Source organism: Scyliorhinus canicula, chromosome 13, assembly GCF_902713615.1.
Source record: "Scyliorhinus canicula chromosome 13, sScyCan1.1, whole genome shotgun sequence".
Lineage (NCBI taxonomy): Eukaryota > Metazoa > Chordata > Chondrichthyes > Carcharhiniformes > Scyliorhinidae > Scyliorhinus > Scyliorhinus canicula.
Genome location: NC_052158.1, coordinates 144,628,815 through 144,648,290, shown reverse-complemented (window position 1 = coordinate 144,648,290; position 19,476 = coordinate 144,628,815). Strand labels below are relative to the sequence as shown.

Below are 19,476 nucleotides of genomic sequence, written 5' to 3'. Positions count from 1 at the left end.
TAGATGGGGTTACTGGGATAGGATGGGTGATCTTTCCATGGGCCGGTGCAGACTCGGTGGGTCAAATGGCCTTCTGCACTGTAAATTCTTTTCAAAAATAAATTTAAAGTATCCAATTCATTTATTCAATTTAAGGAGCAATTTAGCGTGGCCAATCCACAAACCTTTGGGTTGTGGGGGTGAAGCCCACACAAACACGGGGAGAATGTGCAAACTCCACACGGGCAGTGACCCAGAGCCGGGATCGAGCCTGGGACCTCAGCTCTGTGAGGCAGCAGTGCTAACCACTGTGCCACCGTGCTGCCCCTGCACTGTACATTCTGTTGAACATCCTCCTGTCCATTGGCATGTTGTCCTTAATTGCAAGAGGATTGTAGTACAGGAATAAAGAAGTATTGTCCAAGGTTTTGGGGAGACCATATCTGGTCTACTGTGTGCAGTTTTGGTCTTCACATTTAAGAAAGGATATACTTGCAGTGAACGGGGCACAGGGAAGGTTCATTAAACTGGTCCCGGGGATGAGGGAATTGTCCTCTGATGAGGGGCTGTTAAAATTGAGCTTATTTCCTCTGGAGTTGAGCAGAATGAGAGGCAATGTCATTGCAACATGCACAATTCTGAAGGGGTTTGCTAGAGTAGAAGCTGAGAGATCGTATCCACGGGTCGGGGAGTCTAAACTCTGAAACTCAATGGCCCAGTCTCAGAAGAGGGTGCCAATCATTTAGGACCGAGATGAGGGGAAATGACTTCAGTCAAAGGGTTGTGAATCTTTGGAATTCTCTATCCGAGAGGGTCGTGGATGATCCACCGTTGAATATATTTAAGGCTGGGACAGACGGGTTTTTAATCTCCCTGGGAATTAAGGGATATGGGGAACGGACAGGAAAATGGAGTTGAAACCCAAGATCAGCCATGATTGTGTTGAATAGCGAAGAGGCTCGATGAGCCATGCGGTCTCCTCCTGCTCTCTTCTCTTGTGTTCTGTGTCTTATGGTATTGGTCCTGGTGAAGAGTCCAATATCTAAAATGTTACATCATCTGTTGTGTCTATTGATACTTCCTGATGTGTTGAGTGTTCCAACATTTTCAGATTTTGGTCTTCATACAGCTGTCTTGTACAGATGGTCACCTCCAAACCATAATACCATAAGGCAGAATTAGGCCACTTGGCCCATCGAGTCTGCTCCGCCATTCAATCATGACTGATATGTTTCTCATCCCCATTCTCCTGCCTTGTCCCCATAACCCCTGATCCCCTTATTAATCAATATTAATAACACAGTACCTATCAGACACACTTCTATCAATTAATCATTTCTCTTAAACAAAACAGGATGGATTGAGTGACTAATTGCACATTAACCCAAGCTCAGTTAAGGATGCTTCCCATTGTTGCTTTAGGAATACACAAACGGGGGCAGCACGGCAGCACAGTGGTTAGCATTGCTGCCTACGGCGCTGAGGACCCGGGTTCGAATCCCGGCCCTGTGTGGAGTTTGCACGTTCTCTCCGTGTCTGCGTGGGTTTCACCCCCACAACCCAAAGATGTGCAGGATAGGTAGATTGGCCACTCTAAATTGCCCCTTAATTGGGAAAAATAATTGGGTACTCTAAATTTATTTTTAAAAAAGGAATACACAAACGGCCTCAGCACTATGTTTCACCATAATCCCACTTTAGAATCACGGAATCACAATAGACAGAGGGAGGCCATTTGGTCCATCATCGACATGTCCATTACCTGGTCAGCTGAGACTTTCCCATCTATTCTGATTTGTAAGAATCTAGATGTGATGACAACAGAAAAGGAATCGCTATGAATGACCCTTTCCACCATCTTTGCATTCCCCGGGTGTTCACGCAGAAGTTGAAATTTGACTAGACATTTTTCAACTCACTCGCCAGGTGTTAAACTGTTAAACAATGCAGATAACCTGTTACGTAAACCACCTGAGCTTCTATCCATTTAAATCGATGGAAAGGAATAATCTAGACACTTTTTATACACGGCTGTTCACACACTGCACCTATTCTACACCTTAGATGGAGGGTTGAAGAGTTAAACCCAGAGCCATATATTAATGAGTTAACTTGTGGAAGAATTACATTTACGTTTTTACAAATACATTCATTTTTGCCAGCCAGATGCTCTTGAGCGAAAGCGAAATCAGCGAAGTGACCCAGGAATGAGTTTTAGCACAACATTTTATGAGATTTCTCTATTTTAAAACTACTTAAAAACTAAAAAAGGTTAATGCCCCTCTTAAAATCGTTGCCCGAGGAATGTCCTGCGAATCTGATAGACTTGCTTCTACGTTCTGGGTTTGGCAGATATTTTCGGGGGACAAAATGAAGTCCATGGGTGTTTTTCTTCATCGTCATTGCATTCCCGTGTGGCAAAGAGAGTCAAAAGAAAGGTTCCTGCGGCTGCTTAGTCTCAGTTATTGCTCACCTTGTGTAATCCGCTTTACCTTGCAGGGCGCTTAGGCTAAGGAGAGAGAAAAATGGAGGAATGAAAGGTCCATCTTCAAAACAAAGTTTATTGATATTTGTGATATTGCTATCTCTAAGATTGGTAGGGGAGGGTTTGTTGGGGAAGGGGGGAGGGAGGGGGAATGCAGAAAAGTGAGACTTGGAGGCCAGGGACACAGGCCATCCTTTGCTTGTGCCCCCCCCCCCCCCCCCCCCCCCGGCCGACTTCCCAGTGCCGGATACCGGGGCCTAACAGGGATCCACGCCAGTGAGAATTCCCCATTGCCTGCTGGCCATAGGTATTTGGCATCCAATCAGATACCTAGTAGACTCCCCGCTTGACTTTCATCTCCACTGACTTCAATACACCTTGTATATCAATTGGGGCCGTTTAAAAATTGGGGAAGGTTGGTGCGATTATGCCCATTTAACCCAAATATAGAGGCCACATTTAAAATTCAAATTGCACACATCTGCAATCTTTGAGCAGGGACTTTTTGGAGAGCTGGATTCTCCCAATGGGAAAGGCGAGTGAGGGCAAGTGAAGTTGGGATAAGACAAAGCAAGTTTCCAACCACATCAGATCCATTGGAAAATTGGGAGAGGTTGAAGATATTCTACCTCCATTATTTTTACGTTGGAGGCACGCTAACAATTAATCATGAGCAGATTAAATTGGTTACCGCAGCTTTCTGACAGAACATATTTCTGCTTAATTGACTGTGACGCAAAAGTTTGATACTGCAACATTAAAAATTAATAGAATGAATGATAAAGCACTGAAGGAGGCCATTCAACCCTCATATCTGTGCCAGCTCTTTGAAAGAGCTCTACTTCCACTGACCCTGCTCTTAACGTTTTTTCTTTCATTTTCAAATATATATCCAGTTCCCTTCTGAAAATTATTATTGAATCTGATTTCACCATTCCTAAAGGCAGTCAGTTTCGGAGGTCATCAAAAATAATTGGGTGGGATTTTACTGTTTTTTCCACCGGTGGATCTTCCAATCCTGTCAAAGGTGATGCCCGGTGGTGGGTTGCCCGGTGGTGGGTTGCCCAGTGATGGGTTGCCCGATGGTGGGTTGCCCGGTGGTGGGTTGCCCGGTGGTGGGTTGCCCGGTGATGGGTTGCCCGGTGGTGGGTTGCCCGGTGGTGGGTTGCCCAGTGGTGGGTTGCCCAGTGGTGGGTTGCCCGGTGATGGGTTGCCCGGTGGTGGGTTGCCCGGTGGTGGGTTGCCCGGTGGTGGGTTGCCCAGTGATGGGTTGCCCGATGGTGGGTTGCCCGGTGGTATTGCCCGGTGGTGGGTCAGGCAAACCACGCAAAACGCTGTAAACATTGGTGGAACAGGACAGTCCCATCAGCAGTCAATGGCGAGCTGCCTCAACCGCCAGAAACGTGCTGCCATCAATCTGAAAGGTAAAGCTAGTCTAAGCAACGATGACCGTGGCAACTATCATTGACTGTTGTCGAGACCCACCTGGTTCCCTCAGGCCCTGTAAGGACACGGTCTGGCCTACGCGCAACTTCAGACCCACCGTAATGTGGTTGACCTTTAACTGTCCTCTGAAATGGCCCAGCAAAAGCTACTCAGTTCGAGAGCAACTAGGGATGGGCAACAAATACTGGCCTTGTCTGTGGTCCAGGAAAGAATAAAAAGAAACCTCTTCATTTGAAGCGGGTTAAACTCTCTCCTGCAATGGTGAACGTGGCACTGTGTTAACGAATGTAAACCACTAATCAGCGCACAGTACGATTGCAATCTGGTTGTTTCTAGTATAACCAGATGAGATCCTCCCTGGAGAGAAAGGTTTATTTTAGTGCCTTTGCCTCAAAGGCACACGGATATAGTTAGCGTCATGACCGTCCTAGCTATTTGCTTTTATTGTTTTATCCTATTTTACTACGGTTTATCAATTGGTGTGGATTTAAAAAAAGGCTGGTAGGATTATGATAAGATAAAGTAATGACTTTGGTTACCTGAACCACAGCAGCTGCACTCTCCACAGATAAACCCAACCAGGCCATTGACAACTTGGATGCCACAGAGAACGAGCTGAACTCCACTTGTCACCAACAGGAGGGAGAACATTGTGACATGCCAGGTGACTATATTGGGGGGCTTTATGCAGACATCCCACATGGAGTGGTCCCCCAGGTAATCGCTGCCAAAGGAAAGAGACAAAACACAAAGTGAAAACAGCTCAAGAAACTCAGTTATAGACACGTGTTGCACAGAAACAGATCATTGGGTGTATCTTGTCGCATTGAAGGGGTTAGCCAATTAGTTTTGCTTCACTGCAATTCTTCCTTTTCCACTGTCGATTCAATATCCTTTTCAAAGTTACGATTGAACCCTCCTCCCTTTCAGGCAGCTCATTAGCAACTTGGCTCCGCAAGAAAATATTCTCCTCGTCTCCCCCCCCCCCCCACGCCCACCACACCTCCCCAACCCGGAACTTTGGTTCTTTCACCAATTAAATTAAACCCCAAAATGCTGGAATACACTCAGGAGTTCAAGCAGCAACAATGGAGAGAGAGAAAAACAAGTAATGAACTGTTGTTTGGAAGTATAGAATTTGAGTATTGCTGAAAAAGGAGATGCTGTCTTGAGCTCATCAGGACAGAATTGGAAGAATGCCAAATCACAAAGAGAACAACAATTCATACCGCATGAGAAGAGGGTTCTAATTTGTTGGGAACAGCCAAAGGGCCGCTCAGCTTGATACGATCCACCAGCTCGCCCTACATATCTGGCATCACACCAGCACTGAAATTCATATACCACATGACTCATGTACGTTGTACGCAGAGCCCCCTTTCTTGGCTTGACTGCAACACCCTCTTCAAATACTACTCATATTGCTTTTGTAAAAATTTAGAGTACCCAATTCTTTTTTTTCCGATTAAGGGGAAATTTAGCGTGCTCCATGCACCTACCCTGCACATCTTTGGGTTGTGGGGGTGAGACCCAGGCAGACACGGGGAGAACGTGTAAACTTCACATGGACAGTAACCCGGAGCCGGGATCGAACCGGGGTCCTCAGCGCTGTGAGGCAGCAATGCTAACCACTGCGCCATCAAGCCGCCCCGGCCACTCGTGTTGCTACTACATGGTGGCAGTATCAAACAGCTAGCTTCACCTGAGGCTCAAGCTTTTGAGACGCCAACACGTCAAACAGCACAACTTTTCAGCTGTTTGCAACAAAGAACTGACCATACTCAACCAGCCCGTGCTTACAGAACTCAGAACATAGTGTTAATAACCTTTCAATGACAATAGCATCTTGATAAAATATCATTGAGCTGAACCATTGACGTGGTTTCCTGCTGCACATAGTCTGCCTGACCTGTTGAGTATCTTCTGCATTTTCAGTTTTGATTTCAGATTTCCCACATCTGCTGCATTTTGTTTTCTTTAAGTCCTAAATCTGTGTTCTCTGGTTACCAACCCTCCAGCAAATGGAGAAGATTTTCACTCTCTGCTTTATCTAAACCCTTCACATATATAAACAGCTCTCTTAAATCTCCACTCAACTGCCTTCTCCGAGGAGAACAATCCTAGCTTCCCAGTCTCTCCACATCCCTGGGACCATCTAGCAAGTCTCCTCTGCACCTTCTCCATGGCCTTGACATCTTTCCTTCAAGTGTGGAGCCCAGAATTGGCACAATAATCCAGCTGTGGCCTAACCATTGATCAATGAAGATTTAGCGGAGCTTAATTACTTTTGCACTCTAAGATTCTATTTATAAAATAAGGATCCCTTTTAATATTTAACAGCTTTAACAACTTGCCCTGTCACATTAAAAGATATGCAAACAAATATACGGTAAATACGTGTATACAGTAAATGAAAAAGCCGTGGGGAAAATTGATGTCCAGAGAGATCTGGGTGATCAGGTCCATTGTACCCTGAAGGTGGCTGCGCAGGTCGATAGAGTGGTCAAGAAGGCAGACGGCATGCTTTCCTTCATCGGAAGGGGTATTGAGTACAAGAGTTGGCAGGTCATGTTACAGTTGTATAAGACTTTGGTTCGGCCACATTTGGAATACCCTTTTGGAGGGTTGGTGCAGAATCAATGGGCCAAATGGTCTCCTGCTGCATTAAAGGGATTCTATTAACCCTTTTGGAGTCTGGTGAAGTTGTGGTGTCTACAGTCATCTTCTTAAGGGGGTTAAGTTTTCAATATGATTTAACAGATTCAAAGGGATGCTTTGAAAGGTAAATCAGTAAATCTCTGTCCCCATGAATGCCATATTGCCATGGGGATAGATTGCCTGGAGGAATCTTTTGGTGTTTTGGGGGTTTATCTGTATTTTCCCGCAGAAGCGATTAATTGAAACCTGTAAGAAAGTCTGAGAGACGCAGAGAGAGAAAGATCTGCCAGAGCTACAAATCAGAAACCAAAGGGTCATCAGAGGCAAAAGGTGTTGTCTGATTTTGGCATCATGGGTAAGAAAGATGTGAGGTCCATGCTTGAGCTGAGGTGCCCACATGAGATGCTTACAGCGAATTGGAGGGTTGCCTAGTCAGATGCTAGGGATAGGGCCACAGGAAATCACAGAGAAGAGCAGGACACTGAGGAGAATCAAATGAATTCCTGAGAGCTGTGGCACACCTTGGTTTGGTAACAGGAGAAGTGAAGGAACTGACAATACCTTATAAAGTATAGAGAAACTCTTGCATGGAATTAAAACTAGAACCTGAAGTAGTCTGTTGAGATTTCCAAAATTGAGGGGGGGGGGGGGGGGGGGGGGGGGGGTGGAGCGGGTGTTGGATTTTTGGGCAGGACCGACAGCGGGAGCAGGAAATCCTGTGGGAGTCCCAAACCACGGGATTTCCCATTGCGATTGTCTTCCCCCCCCACTTCCACCAATGAAGTGACAGGAATCCCAGCGATCAGGCATGAGAAACTCCCAGTTAGATTGTCCTTTCACGTTGACATGCGTGAATCAAGTCAGGTCTCCCAGGACGTGCACCCGGCGAGCAGAACCCGCCAGAGGACTTCAGTTTAGTGCATGGCTCAGAGGGGAAAGGATCATGCCCAGGCACTGACCCCTAGCACTTTCTTCCATGGGGGGAGGAATTCTGTGGAGGGTTGCCCTGTGGGGGCGGGGTTTGTTGTGGGTGAATGGGGGAGGGGGTTCCATTTTTCATTTCTTGGCTCGGGAGGCCCTTTAAGAGGCGGCGCCCCGATCTTTGAAAAATAAAGTTTCTGGCGGGTCGGGCTCCAGCGCCACAACACGGGATGCGGCCATTCTTTCTTGTCAGCCATGAAAGGGCGGGGAAAGCCACCTTTGGGTCTGGCGGCCCTCGCACTGTTTTTCCTGCCCGCTGCGCTGCTCTGCCTATTTGTGGGCAAACTCCACCCACTGTTCTCTTCACCAAGGCATTAAAAATGCATGTCAGAGAAAAATTGTATATGGGAAGAGGGTCTGACTGATTGTCCTCGAGCTCAGCCAGGGAAAGGCACCTCTTTGTAAGATCAACTTGAATTAAATTACAAGGGGAGGAAATGGAACTTTCCAGAAAAGTCTGACCAGGATCTGGGAGGAGGCCCGGTGTTTCTGGACTGTCTGAAGCAGTTTGTTGTAGGTTACAGTATCACATGACTGTCTCCTTTTAGATTATATGAGTGTAATTGCTCCCAGATGTCAACATTGACTCTTTTCGACAGATGGGAAGCGGTCAATAACCTTCACCGCAAATCTTATCAGACGTATGTAATGAGCCAACACGACCATTTATTATTTTTAATCTTTGCAGCGAATTAAACACTGGCCGAGAATTTTTAAATTACCTTAGTTTCCGACCCAGGCCTGGTGAGCAATGAAAAGCACAGCGCCATCAGGGGAATGACGCCATGGTCCCGTTTTACAGCAATAGAAGCCGTAAAGTGGTAAGTTTCAAGTGCCATCCACTATGACAGGAGAGAAGGTTAGTGTTTATGGTAAGTGGGTAGGATGGGTCAGGGAAGGGGTGTTGGGGTTTGGTTAGTCTGGGGGCCGAGGTGGTCAGGTGCGTGTCAGGTGTTCAGTGGTTGGAGGGGTCGAGGGGGTCAGGAGATCAGATGGTCAGGAGGTGGGGGTAGGTGGAGATTGAGGAATGAAGGGGTGTCGGTTGGTCAAATGGTGGAATGGGTTGTAGTTGGAGAGGTGTCGGCTAGTCAGGGGCATGAGGGGTAGCTGGCGAGTTGGGAGCGTAGTTGGGGTGGGTTGTCGGGTGGTTGGGAGGGTGGCCAGAGAATAGCGAGGGTCGGGGTCGGGTGGAGCAGTGAGGGTGTCGAGTGGCAGTCAGGAGAGTGGGGAGTGGGGGGGACGGGTTAGGACATTTGGTTAGTCAGGTGGTCGAGAGGGTAGACGGAGTAGGGGCTGATTGGTGAGTCTTGAGTGTAGTCTGGCTGTGGGGAAAGTAGGCGTGTGGCGATGGCTGGGGGCAGAGGTCGGGAGGCTAAGAGAATAGTTGCGGAGTGGGAAGGTTGCTGGGGTGGCCAGGAAAGTAGTCAGCATGTGAGGGCAGGAGTTGAGGGGGTAGCCGGGGGGCTGTAGGCAGGGATTGGGGTGGGGACATTAGTCTGGGATGTGAGGATGAGGGTTTGGGTGGTAGCTGGGGGATGGGGGTGGTAGTTTGAGGATTGGGGTAATCAGCGGCTGGCATGGAGACTGATTGGCAGTCAGGGGTGGGGCTGTAATTTTGATTGTGTGGGTTTGGGAGGTAGTCAGGGGGCCCAGTGTGTGTGTGTTTTGGGGGGGGGGGGGGGGGTGGGGGGGGGGGGGTGGGGAAGGTAGGGATGGTAATGACAGGGATGGTCAGTTCTATTGTTGCCCAGAAGTTAGAAATGTTTTTGATCCTTACAACCTTTCTGGGTAACTATTCTGCTAAAAGAGTTGGAATCACCCAAGGTTTTTGTTTTTAATCAGAGATTTGGAGGGTCGAAGATGCAGGGTAATTGCCCATTGCAAGATTAAACTTGCTCAGCAATTCGTATGCAATCCTTGCATGAGGGTCCCCCAGCTCATTTTCCAGGGGTGCCTCAGGGATTGGTGGGGGGGGGGGGGGGGGGGGGGTACCTCCGGGGTACAACCCCCTGGAGATTGAAAGACCTGGATCAGGTTTTAAGGTCAAACGTGCAGGTTCAGTCGGCAGTTAGGAAGGCAAATCTAATGTTAGCAATTATATCAAGAGGGCTGGAATACAAGACCAGGGATGTACTTCTGAAGCTGTATAAGGCTCTGGTCAGACCCCATTTGGAGCATTGTGAGCAGTTTTGGGCCCGTGACTAAGGAAAGATGTGCTGGCCTTGGAAAGGGTCCAGAGGAGGTTCACAAGAATGATCCCTGGAATGAAGAACTTGTCGTATGAGGAACGGTTGAGGACTCTTGGTCTGTACTCGTTGGAGTTTATAAGGGTGAGGGGGGATCTTATTGAAACTTACAGGGTACTGCGAGGCCTGGATAGAGTGGACATGGAGAGAATGTTTCCACTTGTCGGAAAAACTAGAAGCAGAGGACACAATCTCAGACTAAAGGGACGATCCTTTATAACAGAAATGAGGAGGAATTTCTTCAGTCAGAGGGTGGTGAATCTATCAAACTCTTTGCCGCAGAAGGCTGTGAAGGCTAAATCACTGAGTATCTTTAAAACAGAGATAGATAAGTTCTTGATCAATAAGGGGATCAGGGGTTATGGGGAGAAGGCAGGAGAATGGGGATGAGAAAAATATCAGCCACCATTGAATGGCGGAGCAGATTCAATGGGCCGAGTGGCCTAATTCTGCTCCTATGTCTTATGGTCTTATGGACCACTGTACTCAAATATTACTAAACTTTTTAACTGTCTGGAGTATAGAGCCAAAGGTGCATTGCATCACTTCTGACTGGGTTTCATTTTATTTTGGAATAATGGGGGTGAATACCATGTTATAAAATGATGTTAGGCTTTCTCGCCCTCACTTTCGCACCCACCCCATGCACTTTCATGACCTCCCTGCCACCTTCATGACCACTCACCAACATCCATATTGGGTAGACCTCAGGAGCCATGTAGAGATGAAAAAAAAATCTTCTAACAATCTAAGAACACATACTCCTTCATTTGATACTTAAATCCTCATTAATGAAATGCATTCAAAGATTTTAAGTCTCTTTGAATAGTCAATTTATTGTAAAAACAAACACATTTCTATGCACAACCCACATCGCAGCCAGCTAATTCTTTAATAGTCTCTTAGAACTGTCAATCGAAATGTGAGCCAAACTCCTTGCTGAGATAAATGACTTTGGAGCTTTTGAACTTCAGCCAAGCATTCATAATGGCATCCACTCTAATAATAGCCCTTGGAAAATGTCAACAATGAAGTCTATTGAGGCTGCAGGAACAGATGGCTAATGTTTTTTTTCTAAGCGACATCATCTGGCCGGTCAGTAAATGCATTCTTGCAGCAGGTGTCTCTGACAGCTGAAGCCTGTTTTCTTACCTTTTTAAAGGGTGGGGATTTAAATAACGTCAGATTATGGCATTTAAATAAACATTATCCACTCTTCATGAGCACTCCTGCCTCCTTCATAAATTCATGACTCCCAGATTCCGAGTTAAGGTCGTTAGAAGAGTCAAAATTGGGTCTGTTTGAACTCAGCACTAAGTTCAAATGGCCCTTCTGAGTTTGGGCTTTCTACCTCCCTGATTCACTCCCCCATCCCCTTTCCCTTGCAGGCAAAAATGGGATCTGCAAGAAATGGGCTTCCGCATCCAGATTCCGTCGAACATTTTTAAAGGCTTGATCCACGACAACCCAGCCCTAAGATTGGGGCAGTGCCACGGAAACTGCATTTTCAATGAATATCTCAACAAAATATTCCATAGTTTCGCATTTCATCATTTGTGAGTGGATAGTGGAGTTAAGATCAGCAAAATGGCTTGCAATTTTCACATGTGCCTAATAACTAGATCATTGGAGAAAAAGCTTTGAAAATAAGATCACAAACGAAGTTCAGAAGCTAGCCCCATGACTAAGAAATTGTTTATACAGCTGTATCATTGGAGAAATGTCAAAAACAGAGTATTCCTCGGAGCATTGGAGGAATTAGAATTTCAATTAACCGATACAACAATGACAATTCTACGAGAGTCTGAGTGAGTGATGCTTCTTACCCTTCAACAAAGGGGTAGGTGAAATTGTTGTTGTTGATTGTGGTACATTTTGGACCTGTATTGAGTCCCACAGCCGACACAATGAAACAGTAGGCAGCTCCTGCCACACCCACCCCGGCAAAGAGTATAGAGGAGAAATTCTAAACAAAGGCAAAACAACAAATTAATTCAAATATGATGCTAACAAACCTTAAGAGTGAAGAAAACAAGGTTACATCAGGTCAAAAAGTAATCGCTCTATAATGCTCCATTTCTGGTTTCCTTCACCACAGAAAGTAGTGGAGGCCAAAACATTATTTTTCAAGAAGGAATTAGATGCAGCTCTTGGGGTTTCCTCCGGGTGCTCTGGTTTCCTCCCACAGTCCAAAGATGTGCAGGTTAGGTGGACTGGCCTTGCTAAATTGGCCCTTAGCCTCTGAAAAGGTTTGCTGGGATTCCAGGGATAGGGGGATGGCGTGGGCCTAGGTAGTAGGGTGCTCTTTCAGAGGCTTGGTGCAGACTCGATGGGCTGAATGGCCTTCTTCTGCACTGTAGGAATTCCATTCCACGTTCTTTTAAATGAGTCCGACTTTCAGGTTATGTTTTTTGTTACAAACTTTAAAACAAGGAAGTAATGCACAAAGGTTGTCACTAAACTATGAGCCTGTGTTGGACACTTTGCTGCTCTGGCCAGTCATTGACTTGCTTTGTAAATTCTGTCTATTAGCCCCGGGAGATTACCACCACAATCCAGAACTTTGTGGAGCAGAAGCATGTATCAGATCCTTGGGCATTGATGTTAAACCCACCCTACGGGCATGACAGGGATCTGGAGTGGAGAAAGCACAATTCCAAATCAGGCCATCGATGAGGAACCATCACTCGGTCAGTTAAGCTTAACTGTAAGTCGGGGAAGATCCCTGCCATTGGCTGCCTGGCAATGGATCTGAGATGGCAGGTGCTGAGTGCCTGAGGTCAGTACAAGATCATCTCTTTTTAGCACTCCTTGTGGGCCAGTAGGAGCAAAGGCTCTTCCTGTCAGCCTTCACAATGAAGCCTTCAGCCTCTCCCTATTCTCATCGACAATCCCATTCACTCAGCCAACCCCTGCCCCCTGTCCAAACCTCGAAAACCCTAACTGTGATCTTGAGTGGTCGCTTGCCGTTTCTTGCGGACATTTGGCCACATACTGGGCAGATGTTATTGAAATGAGACTCTGCTGTTAAGGTTGACAAAGCCTCCCTGTATCTAGCTTTTCCAGACTTCCCTGTACTCGCCTGTATTAATAATGGGGTTCGGAACTTCACCACTGCAATTTTCTGCCATTTAATCTTAATTGATTGAAACTCACTGGGCAAAGTGTGTCCTTAAATTCTGATATACGCTCTGAGTGCTAATATTATAAAATCTGAAAGAGATCCATTCTAGCTGGTGTTCAAAGTAGTTAAATAGTAGTAAATGGTTTCGCCTATAACCAACCTTGCTGGTCTTGTTAAAATGTTTCGCTGCCGGAAATGATTGAGACAGAGACTATTGCATTAATTATTCAACACAAAATAATAATAATCTTTTAATTGTCACAAGGTTTTCATTAACACTGCAATGACGTTACTGTGAAAACCCTCTCTCGCCACATTCTGGCGCCTGTTTGGGTACACAGAGAGAGAATTCAGAATTCGCAGCTGGTATGGGAATATGCCTGGTTCTGCATTACAAATCAGCTGTCTGGCCCACTGAGCTAAACCAGCCCGGGTTTTATAAGACCAGTACTTGAAGCAGAGAAGGTCCATCCGCAGAAAGAGAAAGCAGGGTGATGGAGTTAGTTTTAGATTTCTGTAGCAAAGGGCGAGTGCAGCCTAAATGGGCCGAATGGCCCACTCCTTTGTGTAAACATCTATGACCCTAAATACCAGAAAGTTGAACTGTTCCCATCTTAGATAAGGAAGCTGAGCCTGGATAACGAAGATTAACGAATGATCTGAGACGCCCTGTCCAACTTCTTTTTATAGAAATTACAGAGCAGAAGGAGGCCATTCGGCCCACCGAGTCTGCACCAGCTCTTGGAAATAACACCTGACTTAAACCCAGGCCTCCACCCTATCCCCGTAACCCAGCAAACCCACCTCAACCTTGTGGACACTGAGGGCAATTTATCATGGCTAAACCACCTAACCTGCACATCTTTGGACTGTGGGAGGAACCCGGAACACCCGGAGGAAACCCACGCTGACACGGGGAGAACGTGCAGACTCCACACAGACAGTGACCCCCCCAACCCACTTAATTACCTCCCCCACAAAGAGAATCCCCCTTCCCCTGAACCTCTCACCCCTTTCCTCTCCCTCAGCCATTCTGCCCTCCCCTCCCCTGCAGTCCTTCCACCCCTTCCCTCGGTGTTTCATTTCACCTTCCCTCTCTCTGTGTTTCATTTCACCTTCCCTCTCCCTCAGTCTTTCTCTCCACCTTCCCTCTCTCTATCTTTCTCTCCACCTTCCTTCTCTCTACCTTTCACTCCACCTTCCCTCTCCCTCAGTGTTTCACTTCCTGGGCTGCATGGTGGCACAGTGGTTACCACAGTTGCACCACAGCTCCAGGGTCCCAAGATCGATTCCCCTCTGGGTCACTGTCTGTGTGGAGCCTGCGCGTTCTCCCTGTGTCTGTGTGGGTTTCCGCCGGGTGCTCCGGTTTCCTCCCACACGTCCAAAGATGTGCAGGCTGGATGGATTGGCCATGCTAAATTTCCCTTAGTGTTCAAAAAGGTTCAGGTGGGGTTACTGGGTTAGGGTGGAGGTGTGGGCTTAAGTAGGGTGCTCTTTCCAAGGGCCGGCGATGATTCGAGGCCCTCAGCCATGACCCTTTGTGACTGGGCTAAGCTCCGGAGCGCCGTTGCAGTGTCCATCAGCACCCGGCGCATGACCGCTTCTGACTGAGCTCTGGTGTCCTGCACCTCCACCATCGAGAGCACAGTGTGCTCCAAGCCTTGGACGTCATGACCATTGACTCTGACATCTTGCCCCAGACAAGAACGCCACCACGGACGCCACCCTTTCAATGTTGGCCTGGATACCACGCATTCCTGACACCACAGAAAGGACATGGTCAGACCCTGGGAGGCAAGTTTTACAGAGGGGTCTGTTATCTGGAGGTATGTGAGGTCACGCCTCCTCACCAAAGAGTTGGGGTATGGTGGAGGGCGGGTTGTAAGATGCAGGCAGGTGGGGCGTTGTTGGCCTCTAGGGGATTGGGGGCAGATGTGAGGGGTGAGGGATGGGAGCGATGCCAGGGGCACAGAAGTGGTGACTCAGCTGAGCTACCCTATAGAGATCAGTCATCTTCTTCCGGCATTGCGTGCTGGTCCTCCAGGTGATGTTGGCAGCACTGACTGCCTCTGCCACCTCATCCCTGGCATTGTTCAGGAGGGCAGGCTTGAATCTCCACCCCACCCTCTATCAGGCCGCCATTTTGAGTGGGCGGCCGCAATGTTTATAAAAATCTAGTTATGATTGACAGTTTATGTGCACAGCAAAAGCAATTAAGGTGCTTTCTGCTGAGAAAAAGCGAAAGTGAAAGCACTTAAACTCCTAGATGTTTGTAACATTGCGATCAGGTTCAAAGCAGCGTACTTAAGACCCATTCAAATGTGAAGGGAAATGAAATTAAACAATCCAAACACCTAGCTATCTGGAAGCTATCAATTTGCAGCCTATTAAAGCTTTTTCTCTTTGAAGTGCAGAGAAGCCTTGCAGATTAAAGGATCTGAGTGGTTTTTGCTTTCTATGAGGATACAGCTGCTGCTTTCTCAGCCTGAGGCAGCAGCTTTAGGGGAAAGGTGAGTTTTCAAGCAGTGAGTTTTTCAGTTTTTATCTGGACTGCTCTTTCGCTTCAAGGCAAGAGTGACTGGTAGCACGTGGATAGCACTGTGGCTTCACAGCACCAGGGTCCCAGGTTCAATTCCCCTCTGGGTCACTGTCTGTGCAGAGCCTGCACGTTCTCCCCGTGTCTGCGTGGGTTTCCTCCGGATGCTCCGGTTTCCTCCCACAGTCCAAAGACGTGCGGGTTAGGTGGATTGGCCACGCTAAATTGCCCTTAGTGACCAAAAAGGTTAGGAGAGGTTATTGGGTTACGGGGATAGGGTGGAAGTGAGGGCGTAAGTGGGTCGGTGCAGACTCGATGGGCCGAATGGCTTCCTTCTGCACTGTATGTTCTATGAGGGTCTCTGTTATGGGGGGCTCTCTGTTATGTGCGGCTCTTTGTTTTGGGATAATCTCTGCTGTGGGGTCTGTGGTGGGGGTCTAGTAGGAGGCCCGGTGGAGGCGGGTCTGGTGGGGGGGGGGGGGGGGGGAGTGGGATGGGCAGGATTTGCAGTGTGGATCTGATGGACACTCCGATGGACTTGGCCCACTGCGAGGTCCACCACCTCAGGGCCACTCTGGGAAATACTTGTATCAATCAACGCCCACGTGATTCCTGACCTCGAGGAACAGAGAATCACAGAGGCGTGGAGAATCCAGTCCCATCCTTCCAGTGGTGCGTGGCACAAACCTCGATGCTGCCACTCGCGGTGGACCGGAACATGGGAAATGGGTGCTGAACCGTTTTTTTTCCCCCGACACTGGATTCTCTGCACATCGGGAACTCCACTACCGGTGGAGGGAGGCAGAGAATCCAACCCCATGGCTGATCTGGAGTCTCACCTCCCCTTTGGCATTGCCATCCCACCCCCTCAAGACCCTTAACTCCCCTGTTTATCAGAAATCTCAGCCTAGAATAAATTCAATGACCAGGCCTCCACTGCTTTCAAATGAAGAGAATTCCACAGACTGACCACCCTCTGAACAAAATTCTCTTCATCACCGTCATAAACACTGGGCCACTTATAAACTGCCCATGCCTGGTTCTAGTACTGTAGAAAATAACCCCGACCAAATCTCCTCAGGATCTTATTTGTCTCATTAAGATCATCATTCCCGTAACAGCCTCCCCGAACAGGCGCCGGAATGTGGCGACTAGGGGCTTTTCACAGTAACTTCATTGAAGCCTACTTGTGACAATAAGCGATTTTCATTTCATTTCATTTCATCTCTCATTCTTCTAAGTTTTAAACAACCTGTTCAACCTTTATTCATAAGGGAAACCCCCCGGGCGAAATTCTCCAACCACCACGACGGGTCGGAGAATAGCGGGAGGGCCTTCCCGACATTTTTCCCGCCCTCCCGCTATTCTCCCCCCCCCCCGCCCAACTCCCGACACGAATTGCTGCCGCCGTTTTTTTACGGCCGGCAGCGATTCACAGCTGTTCGATGGGCCGAAGTCCCATCCCTTTACGCTGTTTTTACGAACGGCAAACAGACCTGGTCTGGCCGTTCGTAAAAACGGCGGGAACAACTCGCTTTTTATAACCATGGCACCGATTGGCACGGCAGTACCACGGCCGTGCCAAGGGTGCCATGGGCCTGATGCCCGCGCACTATTTGTCCTTCCGCCGCCCCCGCAGTATCCATTCGCGGGGCGGCTGAGGGGCATCCCGGCCCGCGCATGCGCGGGTTTCGCGCAAATACGCGATGACGTCATCCGCGCATGCGCGGCTGACGTCATATGACGCGTCAGCCGGCGCTAACTCCGGCAAGCGGGCTTAACGAAATTCGTTAAGCCCGTGATGCCGGAGCTTGCGCCGTCGGGCTGCTAGCCCCGACCGGGGACCAGAATCGGTTCCCGGTCGGGAAGGGGCGCGCTGGCGTCAAACCCGCTCGGGTTTGACGCCAGCCTTACGATTTCTCCTGTTTTGGGAGAATCGTGCCCCCCATTTCTGGAAAAAGTCCTGTCAACATTCTCTGTGCAGTTATTGATAGGGTATGATGAATGAACAGCGTTGTTATCACTGTATCATGTAACGGCTTGGATGGGAGAAGGCAAACTAGGTGGGCCAGGGTCTTCTTGAATTTGTTATGTTGGGGAACCAGAGCAAATCTTCCCCTTGAAGTGAATGATTAGGGCCCAAGATTCAGACTGACCCTCATTACCAATCTGCCTGAAATGGCGGTACAGGGTTCCGGCAAAGAATCTCTACAGTGCAAAAGGAGGCCATTTGGCCCATCGAGTCTGCACCGACCCTCTGAAAGAGGTCCATACCCAGGCCAACTCCCCTGTCCCAACCCCGAAACCCCATCTAATCTTTGGACACTAAGGGGCAATTTAGTCTGGCCAATTCCCCCAACCTGCACATCTTTTGACCGTGGGAGGAAACTGGAGCATCCGGAGGAAACACACGCAGACACGGGGAGAAAGTGCAAACTCCGCACATTCACCCAAGACTGGAATTGAACCCGGGTCCCTGGGGCAGTGAGGCAGCAGTGCTAACCACTTGTGCAACATATAGTCGCTTCTTATACCCCTCCCATTTCTTCACAGAACAGGTCTTCCTCTATTGATCTTCCACAGGGTTCGACATTGGCAGAAACCAGAGAGAGGGGAGGGAGGCATTTTTTTAAAAAGTGAAAAGTAGCGGAAGTTCAGGCGATTGTTGCAAATCTTACCGCAAATCGTTTGCCGCAGTTTTCATTTCCACAGCAGCCACAGCAATCGTTATTTTCCATTCCCATAAACACCAGAATCGGGAACACCATCTGCCCTCATTTCAACAAAGATAAATATTAGATATCGGTCAATAAAAATATCCTTGCAGTTAAACAATGCCTGATAAGAGGGAATAACAGCAAATGGAGGAGGACAAATTGAAATTGTACGGGCGCAATCAGAAATATGTTTTACAAGAACATTACAATAAAGTATTGATTGCAGAAGCTGCCTTTGTTGGTGACTTTAATACCAACCAAATGATCTTGGACCAAAATTTCAATGGAGGCATTCAGGGTGATGATATTGGGGAGAGGGGGGCGGGGGGGAGGCAGGGGAATGACACTATGGCACTCAGCCATGGTGCTGGGATTGGAGAAACGATGGGCCGAATGGCCTCCTTCTGCGCTCCGACGGCTCTGTGATCTTCTGAAGTTTCTACACCCCCTACTTGAGAGAGGCGCAGTGACGGAAACTCGGATCAACCCCAAAACCCCCATCGCGCCCTCCGCAAAATAGGACAACTTTCGAAAGAAAGGGCGATATTTTACCAGCAATCCGGATCCTATTATCCCACTGAAACACCAGACGGTCTCCGCCAGTTGCTCCGGAGTGTTGTAGCCCGTCTCTCCATTCGGGAAGAAAAGCAGAGTGTTCAAAATGATGCAGGTAAGGGCCAGAGGGATGAGGGTGATGCCCAGGCACCTGGCACATTTCCCGTAGCACATGGCACCGACTGGGGTGGGTCACTTTCAGCGCCGGTGTTAATTTCAGCCCCCTGAGTCTGCACCAAACGGGGAGGGAAATAACGAACGAAATTAACCAACAAAAGAAAAAAACACGGGGAGGAGGAAATCCGTTACTTCCCAGCTGGATGCAGCACCGGTAATAGCGACGCAGTCATTGAACCCTGGCAGAGTTTACATATGTATATATATACGGCCGCCCCCTGATCAGATACTGATGACATTAACCTGGGTTACGTGGAGCAAAGGGGAGTGGGGTGTGTGGAGAGAGGACTCAACAGGCCCTCATTCACCATGACAACTATCTTGTGCTGTTAATAATTCACCACAGGTCCGAGTTACACTCAGGGTTCATGAGGCCCCTTGGCGCAAACCTGTAATGAACCAATAAGAGCCAATGCGGGGCTCCTCCTGAACAGATACACACACATACATGAATCATTCAACACTTGAAAAACATCCTTTAAGCTTTATCTCACTCGCTTCCCCACCCTGCTGCCCGAGTTTGAAGATACTTCATAAGGTTGTTTGAGGTTGAGTTAAAAATGATGCTTTAA

General features: G+C 48.1%; 1 protein-coding gene across 1 annotated transcript; it reads right to left on the bottom strand.

Moving 5' to 3' along the window:
• Window positions 1-2,187: 2,187 nt before the first annotated feature.
• Window positions 2,188-19,089, bottom strand: tm4sf4 (transmembrane 4 L six family member 4). The gene is made up of 5 exons (XM_038817459.1): window positions 18,725-19,089; window positions 18,134-18,223; window positions 11,622-11,761; window positions 4,450-4,634; window positions 2,188-2,488 (listed from the first exon to the last, which is right to left on the bottom strand). The coding sequence occupies exons 1-5, from the start codon at window positions 18,899-18,901 to the stop codon at window positions 2,484-2,486; spliced, it is 597 nt and encodes a 198-aa protein (XP_038673387.1). The 5' UTR covers window positions 18,902-19,089; the 3' UTR covers window positions 2,188-2,483.
• Window positions 19,090-19,476: the final 387 nt, after the last annotated feature.

Excerpts from the sequence above, each read along its gene's own strand:
- tm4sf4 (XM_038817459.1), bottom strand. The coding sequence starts at position 18,901 with ATGTGCTACGGGAAATGTGCCAGGTGCCTGGGCATCACCCTCATCCCT. Across the intron at positions 18,224-18,724 it reads TAATAGGATCCGGATTGCTG|ATGGTGTTCCCGATTCTGGT; the intron begins GTAAAATATCGC and ends AAATGAGGGCAG. Across the intron at positions 11,762-18,133 it reads ACTGCGGCAAACGATTTGCG|AATTTCTCCTCTATACTCTT; the intron begins GTAAGATTTGCA and ends GCCTTTGTTTAG.